The sequence below is a fragment of the Vicia villosa genome, unplaced genomic scaffold, assembly GCF_029867415.1.
Source record: "Vicia villosa cultivar HV-30 ecotype Madison, WI unplaced genomic scaffold, Vvil1.0 ctg.001080F_1_1_3, whole genome shotgun sequence".
Classification (NCBI taxonomy): Eukaryota; Viridiplantae; Streptophyta; class Magnoliopsida; order Fabales; family Fabaceae; genus Vicia; species Vicia villosa.
The window spans coordinates 123,661-151,448 of record NW_026705474.1 but is presented as its reverse complement, the minus strand read 5'-3'; the positions used below and the strand labels follow the sequence as shown (position 1 = coordinate 151,448).

The window sequence follows — 27,788 nt, the reverse complement described above, 5'->3', positions numbered from 1 at the left end:
ACCTAAACCTCTCCGATTTATATTAACTCAATAAATAGTAGGGGTTTTAACTTTTATATTGAAGAAGTCAATATATGCTCAAATTAAAAAAAATAAAGGGAATGCATTTTTATAATCTCTCTAATAATATGTCAAAATATTTTAAATAGAAAATAAGAATATCTTAAAAAAAAAAAATTTTTCACTTTTACGATCTTTTAATATATCCTATCAAAATTATAATTTAAAAAAAATAAAAAGGTCAGATTTTTCATCACTCATCATAACCATCGTGTACCATTTAGAAGAAAAAAAAAAGAAGAAACAAGAAACCCTTCCTTTGTGCCTCATCTTCTCCATTTCATCGTTTTCAGTTCACCGCTTCATCTTCTTTTCATCTTTCCATTTCCATTACACCATCTCAATCATACCCTATTCACCTTGTTCTTTCAAAACCCTAAAATCCCTCTCAGATTTTCAATCGATTCCAAAACCCCTAAAATTCGTCGGATTTTCAATTGAATAAAAAACCCCTAAAATTTATATTGCCTTTCAATTGTTCAATCAATCACTGTGAAACACTCCAAATCTTTCTGAATCTCTATTTTTAAGATCTAGACCCTGAGCAAGAAAGTTTTTAAGAAACCCACTTCAAATCGCACAACCTTCTGGTGCGTGTTCTGTACCTGGGTGTTTTTTTTCTTCTAGATTGCAAGTGGTAAAGACTGATTCTCTTAATCAACGCCTTCCAGTTCCAACTATTTTGAATTTTGGGGTTTGTTTTTATTCCTTTCTGCAAATTGTTAGTTTATTTTATGGTAATGTTTTTCTGATTTTGCTTTAAAAGTTAGTGATTTATTGAATGATTACAAATTTGGTTCAATAGCTTGTTATTTTCTTTGATTGATTATTTTATTATTTAATTTTCATAATTTATAATTATGTTTTAACATATCAGATTTATTTTTCCTGAAATTGCACACATCTCCTGTAAAAAAAAGAAATTTAAAACTAATGATTTAGGTGATATACAATTTTGCAAGAATATATTACATTTTCAATTCAATTGAATATCAAAAGACATACATTGCTCCCTATAACTATATATTTCATAATAGCAATATGCTTCTACCTTAGATGTGGTATATAAATACCAACATTAATTTGCAATTTAGATATATAAAATTTCCTGTGATTTTGTTTTAGTAGTTTGTGATTTTATTAGAAATGATATAAAAAATTTGAAAATGATTTGAGATTTTAATCAATTTGATTTTAATAGTTTGTGATTATGTATCACTCACTTATGACCTAACATTATATTTTTAGTAATGAAGAAATTTGAAACTTATGAGTTAGATGATTCACAATTTTGTGAGAATATTTATATTTTTAATTCAATTCAATACATAATATGATGGTAAAAAGAAATTTATGCTGATGCAAGTAAGTTATTCAACAAATATGCAAATACGTGTTCTCGCTACATGGTAACTAATTTAGTGTTATCGTTATTGTAGAAAAGAGAGATTTCCCTTAGATATCTAGTGCAAAGAAGGATTATTCGACTCACAACAAATTGAAGAACGCTTTTTAGTCAAGGTAACTAATTTAATTATATAATTATCACTGATTTTGTCTCAATAGTCTATTTACTTTAATGATTACTAAGTGTGCTTTAATTATTTGAGATTTTCTTTAATTGATTCCTTTATTATTTGGTTTTTATTAATTTGTGATAATATTTCAATGATTTATGATTTAAGAATCATTTTTAGTAAGAAAGGAATATGAAATTCTTAAGTTAGTTGATTCAAACTTTTGTGATGATTTTTTTAGATTTTCAATCAATTGAATACAAAATAAGTAAATGGACATAAGTGCTACTGTAAGCAATGATTCTAATTTCTTCCTACAACAATATGTGATTCAAACTTTTTCATAGTCATACTACATGTGGCTTTCTAAGAAATTGTAAGTTCCAATACATTGCTTCTACCTTAGAGTGTATATAAAATTTCCAAAATTACTTTACAAAAAGTTAGAGATATATAATTTTCATTGATTGTGTTTTAAAAGTTTGTTATTTAGTTTTAAATTTTTTGAGATTTTTTTAATTGAATATTTTGTTAATGGATTTTAATAATATGTGATTATGTTCCACTAATTTATGACATAATATTCTTTTTCCGTAATTAAGAGATTTGAAACCAATGAGTTAGGTGATTCACTGTTTTGTGAGAATATTTAGATTTTCAATTCAATTGAAAACAATAGGGTGGTCAAAAGATATTTGTACTAATTTATTTTTATAGTTATTGTAGGATGGGGAGATTTGATTGATTCTTTTATTATTTGGTTTTCAACAATTTGTGATTATGTTTTAATGATTTATGATTTAATTTTTTTGATTTGTTTTAATAAGAAAGGTATTTTCAATTGATGAGTTAGAATATTCACAACTGTGGGATTTAAGATTCCTTGTTAGATGATTCACACTTTTATGAGAATATTTTTAGATTTTTAATTCAATTGAATAGAAAATAAGGTGGTAAAAGGATATATGCAAATAATTTTTTTTTCCTTTAACTATGTGCTTCATAATTAAAATCCATACAGCCTTTTAGTTTTTTCCTCATATTTACGTGGCCATGTTTATAACGAAAAAAGTGATTGCAAGAAGTTGTAATTTGCAGGACATTTCTTCTACCTTAGACATTGTAAATAATGTTCAAAATTACTCTTTGAAAAGTTAGAGATATATAATTGTCAATGATTTTGTTTTAATAGTTTGTGATTTAATTTTAAATGATTACAATTAAAAAAAAAAGAATGATTTTCTTTAATTGATTATTTTGTTATTTGGTTTTAATAATTTGTGATTATATTCAATTATTTATGATTTAATATTTCTATGAAGTAAGAAAGGTATTTGAAATGGATGAGTTAGATGATTCACAGTTTTGTGATAATATTTTAAAGTTTTCATTCAATTGATTGTAAAATGACATGGTAATAAGAATTTTGAGCTAATGAAGGCAAGTGATTGAACTAATGTACTTCTATTGTTATTGTTGTTAGTGAATATCTTCATTGGAAGTCTGGTGCAAAGAAAAACAATTTAAGTCAACAAATTAAAGAACGCTTTCTAGTCAAGGTAAATAATTTAATTAATATTGTCTAGAATTATTTTCTTAGTCATTTTTTACATTAATGAACTATTATAGGTAAGTATAAATTATATTCAAGTATAAAATTTTCACACATGCTTTAGTTAGAAAAATTGTAATTGTTTTTCTTTACTTACAAAGTTTATCGATGCTTTCATTCAATCATGGTGATAATTTTTCATTGAATAATATAAGTTTTGGTTTTTATATTTCATTCTTTAACTTATTTAGGTGTCTTTATTAATGGACAAGTCTTGGATTGCTAAGCTACATAATACAAACGAATATTTAAATGGCTTGAATATATTCTTAGACTTTGCTTTTAAGAAGGACCCTACAGTACGATGTCCATGTCCTGTATGTGGGTTTTTAAAATGGGAAACTAGAGACGTAGTTAAGGATCACTTGCTTTGTAGACCATTTCCCAAAAACTATGTCATATGGGATCTTCATGGCGAGAAGCGACTACCGGTTGCTTCAAGAAACGAAGATATTGTGCAAGAGATGTTTTGCTTTGAAAATCCAATGGAAACTATGATCAATGATGCATTTGGGAACCATAGACCAACCACTAATATAGATGAATCACAACCATTGGGTGGTCCTGATATATTAAATGAAGGGTTAAGGGAGGAGCAGAGTAGTTTTCGTGAGTTTATCGATGACGGAAATCAGTCACTTTATGAAGGAAGTAAGTACACAAAACTAGAATTTTTAACTAAATTATATCACATAAAGGTTTTGTGTGGATTAAGTGACAAAGCAATGAAAATGATATTTGATCTATTGAGAGACGCATTTGAACAAGCAAAATTCCCCCCTTCTTTTTATGAGGCTAAGAAAACCATTCAAAAACTTGGTCTTAATTATACAAAGATAGATGCATGTCCAAATGATTGTATGTTGTATTTGGGAGATGAAGAAAAGACCTTGGAAATATGCAAGCATTGTGGAACATCCAGATGGAATCCAAATCATAAAATGAAGAAAGCGGCAAAGGTTCTTCGTTACTTTCCATTGAAACCAAGATTACAAAGACTATTCATGTGTTCAAAAACCGCAGAGCATATGAGATGGCATGCTTTGGAAAATAATAAGGATGGGTTGATGAGGCATCCTAGGGATGGTGAGGCTGTTAGCTGAAGATTTCGTTTTGTAATATTTGTCCTTCGAAGAAGTGGAAAATCGAAGGAAAGATGGTTACTGATGGCCATCCCTTAAAAATAAAAGAATGGCTACTGATGGTCATGCTTCGAGAATAAAGATTTCTAAGTTCATTATGAAGATAGTGAATACTGAAAGCTAGTGAAAGTATGTGTCTTCGGGGACTTAGACAAAATTTATAAAATATATTCAAGTATTACTACTTAGCGTGTTTTTGTAGTGTTTTTAATACACTGCCACGCGTCGAAGACGGACTCAGGCGGGAAGATTTGAAATTCGAAGAAGGTTTCGTAACTGTCCAAGTAACAGATGGCGTCGCTAGAAGTTCTTATGAGAGACGTGGCAGCAGATTAGTGTAGGACCGTTAAGGTCGAAACTAGTATAAATAGGAGTCTTAATGTTAGGATTCTGTGTGTTCATTTTGTACAAATCACTCACATATTTACTCAAGTATCAAGCGTTAAGAGAAAGAGTTCGCTGAGAAAATGTACGTATGACACCACCACTTTAATACATGTGTATTATCTTTCGTTTTCAAATATCTTCCAGAATTACTGCATTTCGTTTACTTCTCGCCATTTACATTTCTGTATCTTTACTTTAATGTCATTTACTTTCGAATTACTTTCATGTTATTTACCTTCAAAGTCTTTAACGTTTCTGCATTTTAAGATTCCTTACGTTTTAATAGTCCTTTTAATTTCATATGTTATGTTACTTATCTTTGCGTTGAAATCACACTTACATATAACAAAGTGATTATCAAGATCATTTGTTCTTTAATCGAACAACGCTTATTGAAGAAGACAAATCATGAATATGGTTCGAATGAACATTGATAACAATCCTTTTGACTATGCGTCCTAGGATCAATCTAGTCGATCCTGCGAGTAACCAAATCATATTTATTATAGTTTGGAAGACTAGCGGTTGTTTACCGGAAATCACCGTAAACAAATTGGCACACCTGGTGGGACATGTGTCAAGCGGATTGTTTTAATCAATTGCTTTATTTTTGTCTAGACAATATCAAGATCTTGTATGAACCTTAGGAATGGTAAATTAAAGAACAGTGCACAACCGATTCCCAAACGAAGGTACAACAAGAAAATGGCCGCTACGGCCAGTGCAGGGGGTGATCGAGATCCCCCACAAGGTTCAGGATCAGGAGCGAAAAATTCGACTTCCACTCAAGGAACACGGGATGCAACGGGTCCGAATGGATCGAGACCTGCAGATAATTCCCAGGCTATGCCAGAAACTAATACAGGACCCTCAGGGACTACTCCAGTTTCAGTGTCGACAACCGCACCCTCATCCACAAGTCCAGAAGACGTACTGTTTTCATCGACAAATGCTGCAAATAATTTGTCTGGTCAAGGCACGAATTCTACTTTCGAATGGAGACCAAATAGTTCATACGGAATGCCATACCCATATGGAACAGGCGTACGAGGGGCAGGACCTATATATGCCCCAACTAACAATGCGACATTTTCACCGAATGTTAGTTCAGTGGGTCGAAGTGCACACAACACTAGTTTTTTTACCCAGGTGCCCCACTTTACCACAAATAACCAAGCAGCATTTCGACAAGAAATGGATGCAAGCAACCATGATATGGTAGGGGTTTTGGCCAGAGAATTGACTTCAGTTTTAAGCCCACTAATGGCAAATGTTACTACTACAAATAGGGAAAACATGGAGACTTTCCAAAAGATATCATCTCAAATGAATCAAATGGCAGAATTCATGGGAGTAACACCACCTAAAAGGAAAGACAAACAGCCTTCGAATCAAGAAGAGAGGCCCATTTTTGAACGTGTACAAGATATAGTTCCGTCATCTAGGACAGCCACTAGGGATGTAGGCCCCTCACGAAGAGCAGAGATGTTCGAAGGGACTCCAGTAATTAACTTAGAAGCTTCAAATCAAAGAGCCGTCCCCGTTCGACAGGAAACGGAGGAGGAGCGACCCAGATTAAGGATTGTGGGTAGGAACGAACACCTAGATGAGGTTGTCCAAAGAGTCAGAAGAGAAAATCTGGCTACAGAAAATAACTTAACTGCCATGATAGAGAGGGTTATGACCAATAATGGCCTTAGTACTGGACTTAGACGTCCAAATTATACATCCCCTATATCAGATTATATCATGCAGACGGAATTGCCTAGGGGCACTAAGGTACCCAAATTTACAAAATTTTCAGGCGAAACTAATGAGTCAACGGTGGAACATATTGCTAGATATTTGACAGAAGCAGGAGACTTAGCGGGAAACGAGGATTTAAGGATCAAATATTTCCCTAGTTCGCTGACAAAGAATGCCTTCATTTGGTTTACCACTTTGCCACCAAATTCGATAGATGCATGGGCATACTTAGAAAGGCTTTTCCATGAGCAATTCTATATGGGTCAAACTAAGATAAGTTTGAAAGAATTGGCCAGTGTTAAAAGAAAATTCACAGAAACAATTGATGACTATTTGAATAGGTTCCTTCTGTCGAAATCAAGGTGTTTTACAACAGTCCCAGAGCATGAACTTGTCGAAATGGCTGCAGGTGGTCTAGATTATTCAATAAGAAAGAAACTAGATACCCAATACCTTAGGGACATGGCCCAATTAGCAGACAGGGTTCGACAAGTCGAACGCCTGAAGGCAGAAAAAGTTAGGGCGAATAAAAGTTATAAGAAGGAAAGAGTAGCGTACGTCGAAGCCGAGGACGCTGATGATGAGTCTTTCAACAACTCATATAGCCCTGAAGAAGTCGAAATAGACTTGGCTGAGTTGAAAGAAGCGCCACCTTATGCCTGTAAATTGCTAAATCCTGCGAATGGAAAAAACCCAGTAGAAAACGATAAGAATGATAGGTTCCCTAAGAAAACTTATACATTCGACATTACCAAGTGTGATGAAATATTTGATTTATTGGTAAAAGATGGCCAAATGATACTACCTCCAAATTCCAAAATTCCCCCGTTGGAACAACGGAAGAAAAGAGGTTTTTGTAAATATCATGGGTTTTTAGGCCATAAAACTTCTCAATGTTTCCTTTTCAGGGATCTAATTCAAAATGCTCTTAATGATGGAAGGTTGAAGTTTGCTGACAAGACCAAGAGTCATATGAGGGTCGATACCAATCCCCTAAACATTGCTGACGCCAGCCTCTGTGAGGTAGAAGATATCAACATGGTGGAGGCATCTGAAGTTGAAGTTGTGGAAACTAAAACAATGTTCAATGGAAAGCAGGCTACTGAAAGCCTAAATGGTGACATAGTCTTCAACACTGATGTTGAAGAATCTTCCAAGACAGAAATAACTGAAGCATCGAAGGAAGAAAACAGTGAGGCCACTGAAGACCTCAGGATGAAACTCCAGAAAATCCAGATCTCTGAAGTTCCTCCAGCAGCGGTTAACATGGTCAGCGCCAGATGCCCAGTGTCTGAATTTGGCGAACTAGAGACATGGCTGACGAGGCAAAATGGAGGCATCGAAGTTCCTCCAAAAACCGAAAGCCTCAAAGAATATCTTTGGAATTGCCACGAGAGAAATGGTGGTAAGCAATGGATGTGTCCAAGGTGTTCGATCATGCTGAATCGAAGGGTCGAAGCCAACTTCGAAAGGGCTCGACGCGAAAGATGGGAACACCCAGGAAGAGAGCCAAATCCCCTACTACAACTGTACCCAAGGATGGGGGAAAGCTTAGTAGGATTTTTGGTCAGATGCCACAAAGGAAACACTGAAATTGCTTTGTGCCCAATATGTGGGGCAGTCTATGATGAAATACTAGCACGATCATTCGAACGTGTGTACTGTTACATGAGTCGAGAAACTCAGGGGTTGCGTCCTAACCTGTACGGTTTCGACATATGGACTCCAACAAAGAGGCCTGATAGCCCATACCCCAGAGCTCGAAGGGTAACTTTCAAAATCCCTGCAGATGCACCCAGGGACAGGTGGGTGCAAGCTGATGCAAGAACCAACAAATGGCGAAGTTGGGACCAAGGTGGTAGAACTGCAATGGCATATAGGAAACAATTTCAAAGACCCAATCGAGAGGCGTATCGATTGGAGAATTATAAAGGAAAAAATCCTATGTCTCGGTCCAAGTGGAGAAGGCATCAGAGAATAAAAAAGGCTCAAAAAGAATACAGGCCAAGAGAAATTGGAGAGTCTAGTAGCAACCAAATCCCATACCAGGGGGCAAAGTCAAACAAACCTCTGGTGGAACGCAGATTATTCGAAGCTGAAAAACTCTTGGATGAAGAAGAAAAGATGCGTCCAAATTCCTGGAAAGAAGAGGATAGAATGACAAATGATTTTGATTCTGATGGAGTGTCATCTATAAACTTGAATTGCAATGTTGTTTCCGTACTCCCTCACGAGTTTAATCAGGAAACTGAAGTGGAAGACTGTGAAGAGGCTGATATCGAAGAAATGGCAAAACACAGACCTGTGTGTTACTATGTGCTGAATAATGGTGCAGTTGAAGAACAGAATGCTTTCTTCGAAAGGCCTGATGAGGGTATGCGAAATCATCTAAAACCACTCTATATCAGGGCTAAGATTGAGAACGTTGGCATTAATAAAGTCCTAGTTGATGGGGGAGCAGCAGTGAACCTAATGCCTCAATACATGCTAAAAAGAATTGGTATGTTCGATACGGATATAAGGCCACATAACATGGTTTTATCTAACTACGAAGGCAAAATAGGACAAACACTGGGAGTCGTTCAGGTCAATTTGACAGTAGGCTCAGTTACCAGGCCAACCATGTTCATGGTTATACCAGCAAAAGCAAACTCCAACCTTTTGCTTGGTAGGGAATGGATTCATGGGGTAGCAGCTGTGCCCTCAACAATGCATCAGAGGGTGACAATTTGGAGAGAAGATGGTATAGTGGAGAATATCGAAGGTGATCAGAGTTACTACATGGCTGAAGTCAACCAGGTGAATAAAACCAACTTCGATAGGAACCTGGCAAACATAGGCCCTTGTCATGCTGCAGAAGAGATGTATACCCCAAATAAAAATGCATTGTACTATTTAACTTTACACCCAAATGGATTCCAATGGGATAGAGAGATCATGGATGGTCCAGCAGATACAGCACCATTGGAGAATTATCCAACAGTACGGCCAACAGGCTGGGACGATGACATTAATCATGTCTGAGTCTTCGTTCTTCGAAAATATTTCGGCCTATGTGGCCGAGAACAAAAGAAAGGCGGCTCTCGAAGCCGAACTATCAAATACAAAGATAGATGCTGTTCTAACCAAAGAAGGAATAACAGAATTGGAGATACGTACGAGTTTCGAAAACACGGCTCCAGATGAAGAGATCATAAGAGAAGAACCAAATCAAAGGTTGGATGCAATATACGACGAGGAACCTTTGGGATTCGAAAAAGACCCAATGGCGTCGAACATAAAGATGTTGGCCCAAGATCCACTTGAAGAAGTAAATCTTGGAGACAATGATCAAAAAAGGATAACATATATCAGCGCGAAATTAGAACCAGAATTAAAAGCAACGGTCATCAAAATACGAAAGAAAATAGAGATTGTTTTGCTTGGGATTATGATGAGATGCCTGGGCTAGGAAGAGACTTAGTCGAATTAAAATTACCAATAAAAGAAGGGAAGAAGCCTATAAAGCAAACTCCCAGAAGATTCGCGCCAGAGATTCACTCAAAGATCAAAGCAGAGGTCGAAAGGCTCTTGCGTTGCAAATTTATCCAAACTACAAGGTATGTTGAATGGATTGCTAATATAGTACCTGTAATTAAAAAGAATGGCTCATTAAGAGTATGCATAGACTTTCGTGACCTTAATGCAGCTACTCCTAAAGACGAATATCCCATGTCTGTAGCAGAGATGCTAGTAGACTCAGCCGCAGGTTTTGAGTATTTGAGCATGTTGGATGGATATTCGGGGTACAATCAATTCTTTATAGCAGAAGATGATGTATCCAAAACAGCATTTCGTTGCCCAGGGGCAATAGGCACTTACGAATGGGTTGTGATGCCTTTTGGTTTAAAAAACGCTGGGGCAACTTATCAAAGGGCAATGAATTCTATATTTCATGACTTTATAGAAACATTCATGCAAGTATATATAGATGACATTGTGGTAAAATCTACCTCGGGTATGAGTCATCTCGATCATCTGAGCCAATCATTCGAAAGAATGAGGAAATATGGCTTGAAGATGAACCCCCTCAAATGTGCTTTCTTTGTGCAGGCAGGCGATTTCTTAGGCTTCGTAGTCCACAAAAAAGGGATAGAAATTAACCAGAACAAGACAAAAGCCATTAGGGAAACCAAGTCTCCATCCACGAAGAAAGAACTACAATCATTATTGGGTAAGATAAATTTCTTAAGGAGATTTATCTCTAACTTGAGTGGACGCACGCAAGCTTTCTCACCTCTACTACGGCTTAAGCAAGGAAAATTCGAATGGCGTGCTGAACATCAAGAAGCTTTCGATCAGATAAAGCAATACTTGACTTGTCCACCAATCCTGTCTCCCCCAAATGGGAAGAAGCACATGCGACTATACATTTCAGCGTCAGATAAAACAATAGGCAGCATGCTGGCCCAGGAAGATGAGAATAGCATCGAAAGAGCCATTTATTACTTAAGTAGAGTACTCAATGATGCAGAGACTAGATATACTGATATAGAAAAGCTCTGCCTTTGTTTGTATTTCTCCTGTATCAAACTTAAGTATTACATAAAGCCAGTTGACGTTTACGTTTCATCTCATTGTGATGTTATCAAACATATGTTATCTAAACCAATACTTCATAGTCGAATTGGCAAGTGGGCTTTGGGCCTTACTGATTATTCATTAATATTTCAGCCTCTCAAGGCAATGAAAGGTCAAATTGTGTCAGACTTCATTGTCGACCATGCGGTGGTTGAGAATCATCAGCATTATGTGGACTTAAAACCTTGGAAGTTATACTTCGATGGTTCAACACATAGAGAAGGTACTGGAGTTGGAATGTTGATAATTTCCCCTGATGGAATTCCAACAAAGCTCAAGTATAAAATCGAAGGTCCATTATGCTCCAACAATGAAGCTGAATACGAAGCATTAATTGCTGGACTTGAGGCTTTGTTAGAATTGGGGGCAACCAGAGTCGAAATTAAAGGAGACTCCGAATTGGTCATCAAACAATTGACAAAGGAGTACAAGTGTATCAAAGAGAATTTGATCATGTATTTTGTCATTGCAAATAGGCTACTCAAGAAATTTGAATATGTGGAATTAAAACACGTATCAAGGGTGAATAACCAGGAAGCCAACGACTTGGCACAATTAGCTTCAGGATATAAAGTATCAAAAGAAAAGTTGGAAGAATTGATTGAAGTAAGAGGAAGAGCAATGTTTACTAAACTTTCGCCAAGTGATCTAGAGAATTCACAATTGGGTTATGCCAACAAAGAACAATTCGAAGTACTAAATATAGATTCGTTGGCAGACACAGATTGGAGGAGTCCAATCATTAACAATCTGAAAAATCCTTCGACGGATACAGACAGGAAAATCAAGTATAGAGCCTTGTCATATTTTCTGATGGGAAATGAATTGTTCAAGAAAACTCCTGAAGGGGTATTGTTGAAATGCTTAGGTGAAGCAGAAGCATATTTGGCTCTGTCGAACGTACATAGTGGGGCATGTGGTGCACATCAAGCAGGGCACAAAATGAAATGGCTCTTGTTTCGTTATGGGATGTATTGGCCTTCGATGTTAAAGGATTGCATAGAGTTTGCGAAAGGGTGCCAAGAGTGCCAAGAACATGCAGGTATCCAACACGCTCCAGCAAACGAATTAAGTACGATAGTAAAACCGTGGCCTTTCAGGGGATGGGCATTAGATTTGATTGGAGAAATTCACCCCAAGTCATCTAATGGTCAAAGGTACATTTTGGTAGGAATAGACTATTTCACAAAATGGGTCGAAGCAATACCACTGGCAAATGTGGATCAAGAGGCTGTGATTGAGTTTATTCAAAAACACATTATATATAGGTTTGGAATCCCAGAAAGTATAACAACCAATCAGGGATCAGTCTTTACTGGACGAAAAATGCAAGACTATGCCAGAGAAATAGGTTTCAAGTTATGTACTTCTACACCTTACTACGCTCAAGCAAATGGACAGGTTGAAGCAGCAAACAAAATAATAATTGGCCTTATTAAGAAACATGTGGGAAAGAAACCTAAGAACTGGCATAAGACTTTAGATCAAGCACTCTGGGCCTGTCGAACATCTCCAAAAGAAGCTACAAATACAACTCCTTTCCAGTTGACGTTTGGACATGATGCAGTACTCCCAATTGAGATATGTTTGCAATCGGTAAGAATACAAAGACAAGCAGACATTCCTCCCAACGTATACTGGGAGTTAATGATGAATGAGTTAGTAGATTTGGACGAAGACAGACTTCGAGCACTGGAAATGATAAAAAGACAAAAGGAAAGAGTGTCCAGAGCATATAATAAAAAGGTGACAGGTAAAACTTTTGTTAATAATGACTTAGTTTGGAAAGTTATTTTACCTGTAGATCGAAAGAATCAGGCACTTGGTAAATGGTCCCCACATTGGGAAGGACCCTTTCGAATCTTAAAAGTATTCTCGAACAATGCTTACGAAATTGAAGAGTTAGCAGAAGATCGTAGGATCCTAAGAATAAACGGGAAATATTTGAAGAGATATAAACCAAGTATGTACGAAGTAAAGATTGCAAAAACGTAGATACTCAGGGTACTACGAAAAGCCAAAATGGTCAGGCATGTGTCAAAACATATATGCCACATTGATCAAAATGGCGTTACAATCAGAATAAATTGTTAAATGGAAGGAAAAGAGTCTAAGGAGACACCAAAATATTTTTTTTTATTTAAAGCATAGAAGTACATGCATTGCAAAGGATCCAAAGAACAGGATCCAAGATTACACAAGAAAAAAAAAGAGAAAAAAAAAGAAGGCATAAAAAACCTAAGGTAAAAACTTGCTAGTTAATCCTTTGGTCTAAACCTTCCAAGGACAGCACAGGCGAGGGTTCAGCTTCGAACATATCCCTGTCTCCAGAATCGCGCATCCGCCTCACTACACCTTTCTTCAGGAAAATGTAACTGAGGAGTCTCCCGTATGGAAGACAGGTCACACTCCCTTGACGGTCGACACCGATAGAGACAGCTTTAACCAGTCCTTTAAAGATCATCAAAGGAATGTTAATTTTCCTCCCTCGAAGACCACAGAGGACAAACTCCAAGTCTTCAACCATGATGTTGTTCTCATCGATCCTCCGAGGTTGGAAGTTTCCCACGAGCATCTGGTGCCAGATCCTGATGACTTTGGCACTGAAGCGATCGTTGTCCATAAGAGTTCTCAACATGAGATGAGTAGTCATGCTGAAACTGTTGTCATCAAAAGTTGCACCAGAGTTATTGCATCTTATTAGGTTGGCAATAGTGGTGGGAGTGATGCTGAGACGAGCATGTCGAATTTCAGAATCAATGGTGGTCCTACCTTCAGGATCTATGCGTAAAGACGCATTCATACAGAATTCTGCCACCATGTTGGGGTAGATAGCACCCTCCAAGACTTCTTCAAAATAGAAGTCCAGTTCTTGGTTGACAAAGAGGTTTTCGATATTGATAAAGTTACGAACAAGTTCATCCTCAGAGAGTCTGAACTCGCCTCTGATGAGGGCTTTGATGTTGTTAAAGGAAAGAGTTTCAGCCATTGCAAGGTAAGAAAGGTTTTTTGAGAAAGAAGTTGTGTGTTTTCTTTTTCTGTGTTTGGTTTGGAGAGAAAGCGCATGAATGAAGAAATGAAGGCAATATTAGACCCTTTATATAGACTGGGAATACTGAAGGGTGGTTTTAAATTGTTAATGATTGATTGGACTGCGTTTGGTTTTCCAAAGAGAGAAGTTATGGCTTCCGCCGTTTCCCGTCCTTGGAAGTTGAGAAGTAATCATGAAACTGATGCACACACGTCTTAAAACTGACGTTTTGAAGAGAGTGACGTCACTGTTCAATAATAATTATGGCTAGAGAAGTGGAAACGTCAAGTCTAGAGGCAAGGATGCTGCGAAAGAGGTTCAGGTTCTACACGTTGTATTAAATAAAAGCACTGTAGAAAATCTAAAGATATATTTTGGCAGAAATATTTAGATTCGCTAAAATAGTGCTGGCAAACATTATAGATATGAACGAAGAAAATAGGAGTCAAGCATACAAATAGATGTTTCTACAATAGTTTCGATTACAAAACAAAATGCAACAAGTAACAGGGTTGGAAACAGCTAGTTAAAATCCTCAGGGAGATCCTTTTTGATCTTCAAGTATTGAGCCTCCCACGAAGACATACGAAGCTCAATTAGTGCCCGTTGTTTCTTCAATCTTTCGATCTCTGGCACTAATTTTTGTGCAGTCTCGAAATGGTTAATTCCCGACTGCACCACTTCGAGCAAATCCTGTTGGTTGGATTTTTGTATGGCTGCCTGACAACGTTCAGCTTCCTTTATCTTGTCCTCGAGTACTTTTATCTCTTGTTTCTAGGAGTTGATATTCTTCTCATAATCATCAAAGGCCTTCTGATTTTCTGAATGTTTAAGCCTGAGGGCCTCACCTTGTTTCGTTGCGTCCACAGCAGAATTCCATGAAGAGTCATGAGAGGCCATTGTCTCAGATAGCTCTCTTTCGACATTTTGCTTTCGAAGAATGTTGGCTTGGAGTTGCTCAAGTAGAGAACCTAGCAGAACAATTACCTCTGAAACTTCTGTGGAGACTTGAAGCAAATCTACTTTCTTTAAAAGTTGATTTAAGTTGTGACTCTTAATGGGTTCCCGGTTGAGAACATCCACAAGATTGACCCCAAAGAATCTCTCTTTTATTTGTCGGAGGAGGCTAGGAATATCTTCTTTGTCACTAGATTCTACAGTTACAGCTGGAGAGACATCAAGTTCCGAAGGCGAAGAAGTATTCACATTCATGATAGCCTTTAGGAAACTAAGAGGATCAGTTTGCTTAAGTTGTTCCAGCTCCGAAGGAGTAGGCTTCGCAGGGGCAAGTGTCGAAGTTGTCCCAGGAAGAGTTTTTGTATCAAGAGTCGAAGTTCCTTGAGGATCTTGTTTTTCTGGTTTAGAAGTCTCTTCCATAGCATCTTTCTCCGACGCAGTATCTTCGCTGTCATGTGGTTGGGGGTTCACATTGTCGCTGCCTGAGAATGGGTGATCTTCTTCCAAATTTTTGTCTTGATGAGTAGGTGGGGATTCGTCAGTGGATTGGCTTTCTTCGACTAGTTCATTAGGCAATATGGTGGTGATTGGCCTAACATCTTCGAAGACTGGCGAGAGAACATGAGTTTTGTTTTGAGAAATATCTGTATTAAACGGAGCAAAGTTAGTCATAAAAATAAGCCTTTGAGGAGTTTAGTTGACGAAAGTTAAAATTTGACAATTACCGTAAAGTTTGTCAACATTAATGGTAAGGCCATGATCCTTAAAACCTGAAGTGGCAGTGCCAGCGTCATCCTGCAAAAATAAGGTAAATGTCAGTTCAATTATTTGGTTAGAATCACAAGATAATATGTGGGGTGGAACCCAAATACCTTGGTTGGGATATTGTCTGGACTTGAATTATGACTTTCCACAACGAAAGCATTACTAGCAGTTTTCAAAGGAGACTCTTCAGAGGACGCCTTATCGCCAGGAGAAGCAGCTTTAGAGGGACTTATCCCTTTCCCTTTTCTTGAAGGGGTAACAGCTTTTTGTCTCTTCTTGTGTCCTTGTCTAGTTTAGGGAGGAGATTTATCTTCGCCATCTGAGGCAGTTGTCGAAGAAACTTTCCGCTTCGAACCTGTTGGAGGTTTCGAGCTCTGGCAAATAGACGATAAATAAGATGGATACTACTCACAGATTGTACAAGATTAAGAATGTGAGATGAGTATGTACCGTGGGCTTCTTGCCAGTGACGATGGAATCACCTTCACTTGGTTTGTTGCTCTTAGATGTCCCAGAATCTTTTTTGGCAGAAGCTTCCTTGATCTTCCTCCTTCGTGCAACAGCTGTAGTCGAAACTGAAATCAGTATATCGGCAAGGAAAAGAAAAGTCAGTCGAAAAGATTGTCTTAATCCAAACCTTCAGGTATTGGAGTCAGGACACGAACATGTTTAAGATCTATATGAAGATGTCCTTTGAAAGTATCCAAGGTATGCTTAGTCGGAACCACTCGTTCAGCGTGTTTTTTAGTACTCTCTCGAAGAATTTTGAGAGCATTCCCACACACGAACCAGTCTGGGAAAGGAGGACTTAAAGCCACACCAAAATCAGCACTTGGTAGTGGAGGGAATTTTGGAGGATTAAGTTTGAAAGCCACTTCATAACGTAGTTCTGGTCGAACATACGAGGGCAATTTCAACTTATCCAGTTTGGCGGAAAACTTTTCGCGCAAAATGACTGCAGCCTCACGAACGGTCCGACTAAGATCATCAGGCCTGTAGATAGTTTCAAAGAATTTTTGGAAAGCTTGGATTTCTTTAATATGAGTTGAAGTACCTTTTTGAAAATTTTCCTGCACATCAGTAAAAGCTGCAGTTAGTTCTTGAGCAAGACTATCAGCATCAAAGATTTGAGAGCTATAATAATCCGTCCACCATTGATGAAAATCTGGTGTAGAGTAAAAAGCAGGTTCGAAAGGAACAGGAGAAAGATTGGTGGTGCCAACGTATTTGTTGATTTTTGTTTCACATTCTTCTTCAGTCAAATACAAGGTATGGAAACACATATGGCTCCTTTTCTCATATAAGCACTTGGGTTTTATTTGAACCAACCCAAACTGTCTCGAGACCAAATTTGGTTGATAGCACATGAGAATACATTGACCTTTTGATGGTCGAAGGCGATGGGAAAATAACCTTGGAGTCAGAAAAGCTTCCCAAATTTCCATAGATTCAGTTTGTTGATCCTGAGATGTTGATGGGAATTTTCGAGTAAACCATTCGGGACCTATTGTTCTGTGTGCAAATGGGGCCATAGAAGGATCGAACTGGTTACGCCGGGCAAACATCATTGAATATGCTAGAAAGTGTTCACGAAGCTTTCCAATTTCTTCTTTTGGAGTTAGGTAAGCTAACCGGGTCCCTTCTATAGTTCGATTTTTGATTTTGCTATCCTCCTCATTGACGTTTCCTCGAAAAGGAAGATGAGTTTCGAATGTAGCATTAAGCCACAATTGTAATAGCCAGAAAGGACCAGCATAAAGTAAACTACCAGATTTGAAATTCTTGGTAAGGTTTGCAGCTTCGCTGAGGTTTTCATAAAGAGACCCTAAAAGCAGTTGGCTGAGGTTGAGCTTTTTTCCAGCATGCAACTGATTAGCCATGCAAAGGTACCTCTTTGCAACTTGTATGGATCTTGAGCAGAAGGCACATCGTGAGAGCCACAACGCTAGAAAAGCAATATGCTCTTCGTCGGATACTGCCGTTTCAGTGGTGATATGGTGCTTCTGGATGAATGCAGTATAAGTGACTTGCGAGTCATTAAAACCAATAGTATCATTATCCATTTCATTGGGATCGAAGGTTTCGCCAGTTGGTCGAAGTCCTGTAATCGCAGCCACATCGAAAAGAGTAGGGGTAACCATTCCACATGGGAGATGGAAAGTGTTGTGAGAAGCTTCCCAAAAGTGAACCGCTGCTACTAACATGGGTTGGTTATATTCTAAACCTGTTTTTGACAGTTGAATCAAATCGTATATTCCTAACGATTTCCAGAAGGATTCTTTCTGTTTCTCTACTTTTTCTAACCAAGCATAGTACAAATCAGGATCTTTGGCTAAAGGAATTGACCTAAACACTTTTACAGAATTGGTCATATAGTTTAACCTAATTTTCGTTAAAGCTAAAGGGGTGACAGTTGAAGTTTCTTCAATATTAGCAGATTTTCCTGAGGGAGAACAGCCATCTTCATCTATCTTAATTTTGCTAACTAATGGTCTAGTCTTGTAATAAGCAGGGAAGAATCTATTCAGAGATGGGATGTTTTCACCTGGTAACGGACCCATAAAAGCAAGAGATTTTCCAGAAAGTTCAAAGGGAATGATTACCTGGGAATCGTAAATAGCGCGTATTTCTTCGGTGTTAGGGTTTTGAATGTGTTCTTGTTCCCCAGACCGTGTTGTTGATTGGAGCTTCAGAACAGGTTGAAGGACATTTGAAGATGAAGCCATAGAGAAATTTTTGATTAAGGGAACAAGATTTTTGAAAAGATTGAAGATGTTTGGTTTTTGTTGAAGAAGATGAAGAAATAGGAATGAAAGGTTGTATAGAAGTACAAGACCAAGTATTTAAAGGTTTAACGGAAACCCTTTTTAAATCTTTTGGGTAAAACCCAAAGAACACGTGGCGGCTGGTGATTTAATCCAACGGCGGTCGAATAAGTTAGCTTCACTCCTAGTATGTAGGAGTAATGATCAAGAAGTAAGGTAAAAACGTGGGAATGTAAGTTATGAGAAGACATCTTTGGAAATGACAAGACGTTTCGGAAATAGGGTCATCAATGATTATAACGTTAGTCAGCAGTCTTGGAACTCTCAAAGATCAATAAAGAACGAAATCTTATAATGACAAGAAACGCCTATTTCTGTTGATTCTCGGAACAGGCATTTATTGGGGGCAATTTATTAGCTGAAGATTTCGTTTTGTAATATTTGTCCTTCGAAGAAGTGGAAAATCGAAGGAAAGATAGTTACTGATGGCCATCCCTTAAAAATAAAAGAATGGCTACTGATGGTCATGCTTCGAGAATAAAGATTTCTAAGTTCATTATGAAGATAGTGAATACTGAAAGCTAGTGAAAGTATCTGTCTTCGGGGACTTAGACAAAATTTATAAAATATATTCAAGTATTACTACTTAGCGTGTTTTCGTAGTGTTTTTAATACACTGCCACGCGTCGAAGACGGACTCAGGCGGGAAGATTTGAAATTCGAAGAAGGTTTCGTAACTGTCCAAGTAACAGATGGCGTCGCTAGAAGTTCTTATGAGAGACGTGGCAGCAGATTAGTGTAGGACCGTTAAGGTCGAAACTAGTATAAATAGGAGTCTTAATGTTAGGATTCTGTGTGTTCATTTTGTACAAATCACTCACATATTTACTCAAGTATCAAGCGTTAAGAGAAAGAGTTCGCTGAGAAAATGTACGTATGACACCACCACTTTAATACATGTGTATTATCTTTCGTTTTCAAATATCTTCCAGAATTACTGCATTTCGTTTACTTCTCGCCATTTACATTTCTGTATCTTTACTTTAATGTCATTTACTTTCGAATTACTTTCATGTTATTTACCTTCAAAGTCTTTAACGTTTCTGCATTTTAAGATTCCTTACGTTTTAATAGTCCTTTTAATTTCATATGTTATGTTACTTATCTTTGCGTTGAAATCACACTTACATATAACAAAGTGATTATCAAGATCATTTGTTCTTTAATCGAACAACGCTTATTGAAGAAGACAAATCATGAATATGGTTCGAATGAACATTGATAACAATCCTTTTGACTATGCGTCCTAGGATCAATCTAGTCGATCCTGCGAGTAACCAAATCATATTTATTATAGTTTGGAAGACTAGCGGTTGTTTACCGGAAATCACCGTAAACAGAGGCATGGAAGAATTTTGATTTGATACATCCTGAATTTGCATTTGATCCACGAAATATTCGCTTAGGACTTGCTAGTGATGGTTTTAATCCTTTTGGTAAAATGAGTACTTCATATAGTATTTGGCCTGTTTTCTTAATTCCCTATAATTTTCCTCCGTTGATGTGTATGAAGCACACATCCTTCATCTTATCAATTATCATTCCTGGAAAGGAGGTGCCTGGAAATAAAATAGATGTATATTTACAACCCCTAGTGAAAGAGCTAAAAGATCTTTGGAAAGATGGTGTTGAGACTTTCGATGCATCAACTAATGAAACTTTTTGAATGCGAGCAGCTCTTCTTTGGACAATTAGTGACTTTCCGGGCTTAAGTATTCTCTCTGGGTGGAACACATATACTGGGTTGGCTTGTCCTACTTGTAACTTTGATGCAGAACCTTGTCGTCTTCCGCATAGTAAAAAGTGGTGTTTTATGGGTCACCATCGTTTTTTAAGCAAAAACCATAGGTTTAGATTAAACCGTATTCGTTTTGATGGAGGTGTGGAGGAAAGAAATCCACCATTAAAATTGTCTGGATTTGACATTTTGAGGCAAATGGAAAATCCTAATATTACATGTAGGAGGGGAAAAAGAAATAGACAAGTAGTTAAGCAATGGAAGAAGAGAAGCATATTCTTTGAACTTCCGTATTGGGAGTTAAATTTACTGCGTCACAATTTGGATTTTATGCATATTGAAAAAAATGTATGTGACAATGTCATGTATACTCTACTTCATGACAAGTCTAAATCAAAAGATCATCTCAATGCTCGAAAATATTTGAAAGAAATGGGATTAAGGCGTGATCTATGGCCGGATGATAGAGGGATTTACCACCTTGCTTTGTTTTCACTAACACGCAACACCAAAAAGCTGTTTCTTAAAACTTTGAAGAATGTAAGGGTACCAGACGGTTACTCAAGTAACATTTCCAGATGCATTGATGAAGTGCAACAAAAGATATTTGGGTTAAAAAGTCATGATTGTCATATTATAATGGAACAATTGCTACCATTAGCAATTCGTAATTTGTTACCAAACCATGTTATCGCAGTCTTGGTGGAGTTTTGTTCATTTTTCAGAGTCCTTTGTAGTAAAAGCTTAAATCTTCCTGAACTTCAAATACTCCAAGACCGCATTGTGTCCACACTTTGCCATTTAGAAATGTTATTTCCTCCATCATTCTTCACAGTTATGATTCATTTGACTGTGCATCTAGTAGAGGAAGCAAAACTTGGAGGTGCGGTTCATTACAGATATATGTATCCTGTGGAGAGGTAAATCACTCAAAAAAATTTAACTTATCATATTTCTTATACTCATCAAACTTTATTACATCTAAAATCCATAATTTTTGTAGGGAATTGGATCATTTGAAGTCCTTTGTACGTAACAAGGCCCAACCCGAAGGTTCTATAGCTGAAGGGTACTTAGCTGAAGAATCTCTTAATTTTTGTTCACGATACCTTGAAGATATAGAGACAAGATTCAACCGACCTAGACGTGTTTGTGATGAAATAAATGAGCCTTCTTATGCTTCCACCATCTTTCGTCAAATGGGTAAACCAGTAGGGGCTTCATCAAATTTCACTCTATCTCAAATGCAAAAACAACAGGCTCATCGCTATGTGCTTCTAAATTGCAAAACAGTCACACCATTTATTGAGTGAGTAATTGAAATAAACAACATTTGATTAGAATATTTAGTATAAACTAGCATGAGCATTAATTGTATTAAAATTAATTCATGTAGGGAATTTAGACAATTCTTAAAGAGGAGTTTAAGGTCAAGAAGGCCATCAGCTACAGATATTGAAAAGAGAGTAAGTAGAGAATTTGTTGGTTGGTTTGAAAAACGGGTAAGTAATCAATCTAAGGCTATAATTCTAATTCATTTTTTTTAAAACTTACTAATATAACTACTTTGTTTAGATTTTGAACCCATAAGCAATAAGGACTATGCCAATTGATATGAAGTTTCTAGCTCGAGGACCATTGGACAATGCAAGAAGATTTCGTGCATACAATGTTAATGGGTACAAATTTCGAACCTTAGCTCGAGAAGAGGGGTTAAAAACACAAAATAGTGGTGTGTTTTTAACATCCAACACATCTTGTGTTTCGAGTTGTGCTGATAAGAACTTAAGACAAGCAAACTTGCCTTATTATGGGAAGTTAGAAGATATTATTGAGATTAACTATTATGGTCAGTTTAAGGTTGTTCTTTTTAAATGTAAGTGGGCAGATACAACAAGGGATAGAGGGTATAAAAAAGATCCTTGGAATTTTAATTGTGTTAATTTTGATAGATTAATTCATACTGGTGATCGTGAAGACCATGATCCCTATATTGAAGCATCTCAAGCACAAATGGTGTATTATGTAGATGATGTGGTCAATGAAGGATGGAGTGTTGCTGTGCATTTAAAACCAAGAGATTTATATGAAATGGGTGAGGAAGTCGAAGAGGCTGGATATGTAAATGAGCCATACCAAGAGCAACTACTTGAGAAAATTGGAAATATTGATGATGAGTATGCTCAACTGGCTACAAATGATATAAATGATGATATGATTGACACTAATTTGGCTTCTAACTTGGAAACATCTTCACACATGTCCCAATAGAAAATAATATGTATTATACTTTATTTAAAGGTAATAATATAGAATCTTTAAATTTGTTGCTATTTATGGGGTTTATATTGTATATTTATGTATAGTATTTAGCTCTAATATTTTCCACTTTTTTATGAATATACAGCCATGGTAAAGGTCAAACACTTCCAAAATCCACTAAAGTCAGCACCTCCACAACAATGTTCTACAAATCATGTGATTCAAGATGTGGTTCATCCTTCACCATCACCTCCACAACAATGTTCTACAAATCATGTGATTCAAGATGTGGTTCATCCTTCACCGATGCCAAATCCTAGAGAGTCCACACAATTTGCTCAAGACACTTCTCATGCTTCATTGAACCATTCAACACCAATAGATTCATCTTGAACTCATGATATCCCACAAGAATCTCAAGTGCCTTCACAATGTGTTAGGCGAGAGTCTAACACACATTGGTGTGTTCAAGTTATAGGTATGTTTCATATTTACTTGTATTAATTTTAAAAGGTTGTTTTTTCTTTTGACTATCTAAATCTTTTAATTTTTGAAGATATTAAAGAAGTCATCAAGAAGATCAAGATCAAGGTTAAGGAAGTCAATAACTTACCCCAAGAAGAACGCATAATTGTGGAATTTGATGCACAAGGGATTGCATATGGTGATGCTCAAGCGGTACTTGCGGGATATTGTAGTTATTTGGCAATTGATTGCAAGCTGTTTCCTATCAACTTTGAAAGGTGGTCCGAAAAAATGGGCATTCCTAATTTTTATTTTGAGGAATGTTTTCAAACATTTCTAAAGGTATATGCTCTATGTTTATATAATTCCTATTTTCAGAAATGTTTTTATATATTTTAATACAAATGATATAAAACTAACATCTATTTTCTCTATAGCCTCGATTTTTATTTAGGACTACCGAAGCACTTGCAAAACGATATTGTAAGATGAGTATTGGTAAAAAGTGGGCTGCAAATAGGCCAGGAGTATGGGAAGAATTTTATGATACATCTAAAACCAGAGATGAGATAATTAGTAACTCTCCAAAGGGTATAGATCCAATTCAATGGGCTCACTTTGTTAATTATCGCCTAAAGCCAGAGACACAGGTATAATTTTTCATTACTTTGATTGGATTATTATTTGTGTAGATGCTCATTTGATTAATGTAGCATATCTTTAACTAATAAAATTTAAAATGGTGGAAACTTTTAGAATTTTCAATTTTATTAATTTAGATAATCCTAACATTTTCATGCAAATGAATTTACATAGTGAAGTTATATAATGGAGGAATTAATCTAGTATAAATTTAGATAAGGGAGGAAGGGTGTGTTTGGTTAACTGAATGAAGTGAACTAATCCACTTTATGCTGTCAGTTTGAAAATGATACCATTTTCGCTACAACTAATTAATAAATTTAAATTGATTCAAAGTCGATCCAGATCTGATTGAAAATTGCTGCACCTATATTAGAACCTTCTGAGTTCAAATTAAAGTAACAATTACTAATGATGTGATCTTGTCTGTAAAAGTGGCAATATAAAGTAACAATTGTAACAAAATCCTATTTTTTTAATTTAAAGGATAATCCACATTCTCAGCCAACTATGAAATAGATCCAAAAACATGTTTATAATGCTTAAATACCATCAGTGATGCATTCTGCCTCATCATACTTAATCAACTATTTAGTAAACTAATAAATTTTGCTTTATTTGTGCTTGAAGCTTTTCTTTGTTTTATTTACTAATATTGTGTTTATGTGATTCTTTAGGCTAGTATTGAATTATATATTAACTAATAAGGTCAATCTATATCTTGTGTGTTATATTATGGGTGTATTTGAGTAAAAAAAATTGCCAAACACTATTTAAGTAATGTCACAAGTCTGAATATATTTTAAAGATGCATGTCTTAATGGAGTATTAATATGCTCTAAATGCATGGATTTTAAATGATTGGAAGAATGTATGATGATTATTAAAAAATTTACTCACTTTATAAATTATTGTTTCTTATAGGACCTTTGTAAAAGAAATAAAGAAAGTCGAAGCAAGCAAGTTATTCCTCATACCGGTGGTTCTAAACCTCTAGCGAGAAAAAGATATGAGATGGTAATAACATTAATTTATATTTTTAGAATATATTTTTACCAATGCTAATGATCTAACAAGTTATTTTCAATTTTAGTTTATGGAAACTGGGCAACTACCGAGTCGTGGAAAATTATACATTGAAACTCACAAGAGAAAAGATGGATCATTGGTAAATGATGCTGCAAAGACTATAGTTGTAAGTTTATATTGAATATTTTGTTTTTTATGTACTTTGTATTTTAAACATGAAATATAAACTTTATAAAATTGAATTCTTATGTAGGAACAAATAGAAGAGGGTTTGACACAAAGTACTAATGATGAATCAGAAGTTTCTCCTCAAGATGTTCTCGGTAGAGTGCTTGGACCAGAGCATTCTAGGAGAGTGCGTTGCATGGGAATGGGAGCAGTACCAACTGGAGCATTTAGGAACACTAGACTGCGAATTTCAGATTTGAGTTATTCTTCACCTAATGTTGCAGTACCATCATCATCTAACCCTTGGCAAGAGAAGTACAACCACTTAGAATCTTAAATTCAAACCATCTTGAGTTCATTCAAGACCTATGTCATAATGAAGGAAGGGAAGATACCTGAAAAATTAGCTGGCCTATTTGATAAACCACATGTAAGTTTCCTTTAAATATGCTATTTTTCATAAAATTAGTGTTCACTTCTATTCTAAGATGATATGTAATATATCTTTATATATGAATGCGTAGTTTATACAATATTTCTGTTATAAGTCATGGGTATTCACAACTGCTGCAAGTACATTAGGCTGAGACTTCGAGAGTACTTTGAAATGCTGAAATATATATCTTAAATGTTTTACATTCAAATGATTTGCTACATGTCTTAATTGTGCTACTTTGAAATCTTTAAGTACATATCTTAAATGCTTTACATTGAAATGATTTGCTACATGTCTCAAATGTGTTACTTTGAAATGCTTATGTCACATTTTTTTTAGGGTTAATGAACTTTTTGGTCCCTCTAAATATTGCAGATTTTGTTTTTAGTCCCTCCAAGATTTTCCTTTAAGAAATCGTCCCTTCAAAAATTTTCGTCTAAACTATTGGTCCCTAACGTCAAATTTGCTAGAAATTAGCTACGACTTTAGCCACCGATTAGCTACGAAATTTGACGTTAGGGACCAATAGTTCGGAAGAAAAATTTTGAAGGGACGATTTCTTAAAGGAAAATTTTGGAGGGGCTAAAAACAAAATCTGCAATATTTAAAGGGACGAAAAAGTTCATTAACCCTTTTTTTTATCCTTTAGGTTTAATGGCAACAATATAAAAAATTAAAAGTCAATATTTTGAGTCATATTAATTAACTAAATGTGTTTCACACATAAAATTGATATATTTGATGGGATTTATTGGTTATAACAATCTCATTGTCTTGAAATTTTAAAGTCTGTTAACTTAGTTTTTTTAATGTTTCGTTTGTTGCTTTTCATGTAGATACCCCAAACAGTTTTGGTTTTGGAGACTATAAATGTTTTCTAGTTATTACAAGTATTGTTGATATAATTCTAGTAATTATGTTGCTCATTGTTAAAATTTCTATGTTTATTGGTTTTCAAAGTTAGTTGGGTTGTATTTTAGGTCATAGTTTTGATGTCTACTTGAAAGAAAATTTTCTTTATCAAACAAATGTTATCTTCATGCAAAAAAAAATTAAAAATGAATTTAATTATGTTTTGTTTTTAATAGTGCAATCATTTATGAGTGTATATGTTTTTACTAGGTAAATGATGCTCCGATTTTTCATAATTCACCAAGCATGCCTACCTCACCATTGGATACTAGTGTGGGTAACTCATCTTTGGATGCAAGAAGATCATCAAATGCAAGCAATGAATGATGTTATTACAAATATGCAGACATGACTAATTCACCATTGGAAGCTACTGTGACCAACTCACCTTTAAATGCAAGATCATCAAATGTTAGCAATTTTATTTTTGGTGTGATTAAAAATAGGGTAACCCTTGAAAATATGCAACCATTTCTAATGATTGGATGATAGTATGTCTAACCCGCCTTTAGATGCAAGATCATCATCAAATGCTAGAAACATTGGCTTACTGCAAACATATATTTAAATTCATCAAATGCTAGACACATTGGCTTACTGCAAACATATATTTAGAATTTTATGAATTTTAAGCTGTTTTAAAAATTATAATTAATTTGAGGTATTAATGTTGAATGATGTCTATGTTCCATTAAAAATATCAATGTCTAATGTTCTTTGGATTGTTGATTTAATGAAAATTTTGTGGATATTTTAAAAAATGGTTGAATATTTTACATATGATGTCAATTAGAGATTTGATTATATTTCTAAATTAGAGATTTGATTATATTTCTAACATATTTTTATAAATACTAAATATACATGATAATAATGAGCTTAAAGAATTTCATAACTAAATCAATAATAAAGGAGGTTAAGAACTCCTACAATATACAAAATTTTATAAATAATGCTGTAAATGTTTTATAAAAATATCTCACATAAAAGGGGTTACTAACCCCCTGAAATAAAACCCCCGCGATATCTATACGATACCAGGAGTCAAAAAAAACTCCCGCGTATTGTTTGTGGCAATTCTATTTGTGACAGTTTTAAAAACTCCCGCTAAGTATTTAGCGGGGGTCCAAAACCCCCGCAAAACGTTAAAATAACCTCCGCTGTTTAACTTATTTTTTGTAGTGAGACTAGTGATGGTGATGAGATGAATGGTAAGGAAAATATGCTCATAATGCAGAATAAACTCTTAATTAGATTACCTGAAATAAGTCAAAGAAAGAATCTCTTTGATTAGATGATAATTTCTTCCATGATGGTTTTCCCTCACTCAAATGAGTGCGTATGATGTGGGAAATTTCTGCAACTACCAATTTATGATGATCCAACCTGAAAAAAAAAGACATTTTAAGCACAAATATTGACTTAAAGTGGTGAAAATAATGCGAGTAAGAGACTCACCCATCACCTTCCAGAA

The 27,788-nt window shown here is 35.7% G+C and overlaps 1 protein-coding gene across 11 annotated transcripts; it reads left to right on the top strand.

The window, feature by feature from the left end:
- The first annotated feature begins 251 nt into the window (after positions 1 to 251).
- Positions 252 to 26,946, top strand: LOC131633132 (uncharacterized). Of its 11 annotated transcripts, none has more exons than XM_058903851.1 (10): positions 252 to 754; positions 1,500 to 1,581; positions 3,061 to 3,136; positions 22,808 to 23,140; positions 23,219 to 23,469; positions 23,565 to 23,777; positions 24,694 to 24,786; positions 24,863 to 24,964; positions 25,052 to 25,396; positions 26,525 to 26,946. In XM_058903851.1, the coding sequence occupies exons 5-9, from the start codon at positions 23,419 to 23,421 to the stop codon at positions 25,301 to 25,303; spliced, it is 711 nt and encodes a 236-aa protein (XP_058759834.1). In that variant the 5' UTR covers positions 252 to 754; positions 1,500 to 1,581; positions 3,061 to 3,136; positions 22,808 to 23,140; positions 23,219 to 23,418; the 3' UTR covers positions 25,304 to 25,396; positions 26,525 to 26,946. The 11 variants fall into 11 exon arrangements, with proteins under 11 accessions (XP_058759834.1, XP_058759830.1, XP_058759829.1 ...); XM_058903847.1 differs by lacking the exons at positions 23,565 to 23,777; positions 24,694 to 24,786; positions 24,863 to 24,964; positions 25,052 to 25,396; positions 26,525 to 26,946 and adding exons at positions 3,381 to 4,280; positions 20,005 to 21,320; positions 21,404 to 21,709; positions 21,797 to 21,902; positions 21,976 to 22,701 and having other exon boundaries at positions 252 to 697; positions 23,219 to 23,410; XM_058903846.1 differs by lacking the exons at positions 23,565 to 23,777; positions 24,694 to 24,786; positions 24,863 to 24,964; positions 25,052 to 25,396; positions 26,525 to 26,946 and adding exons at positions 3,381 to 4,280; positions 20,005 to 21,320; positions 21,404 to 21,709; positions 21,797 to 21,902; positions 21,976 to 22,701 and having other exon boundaries at positions 23,219 to 23,410.
- The last annotated feature ends 842 nt before the right edge of the window (positions 26,947 to 27,788 follow it).

Coding starts and splice junctions, on each gene's coding strand:
- LOC131633132 (XM_058903841.1), top strand. CDS start 20,329: ATGCGAGCAGCTCTTCTTTGGACAATTAGTGACTTTCCGGGCTTAAGT. Junction 21,321..21,403: donor TATATGTATCCTGTGGAGAG/GTAAATCACTCA, acceptor TAATTTTTGTAG/GGAATTGGATCATTTGAAGT. Junction 21,710..21,796: donor ACAGTCACACCATTTATTGA/GTGAGTAATTGA, acceptor TAATTCATGTAG/GGAATTTAGACAATTCTTAA.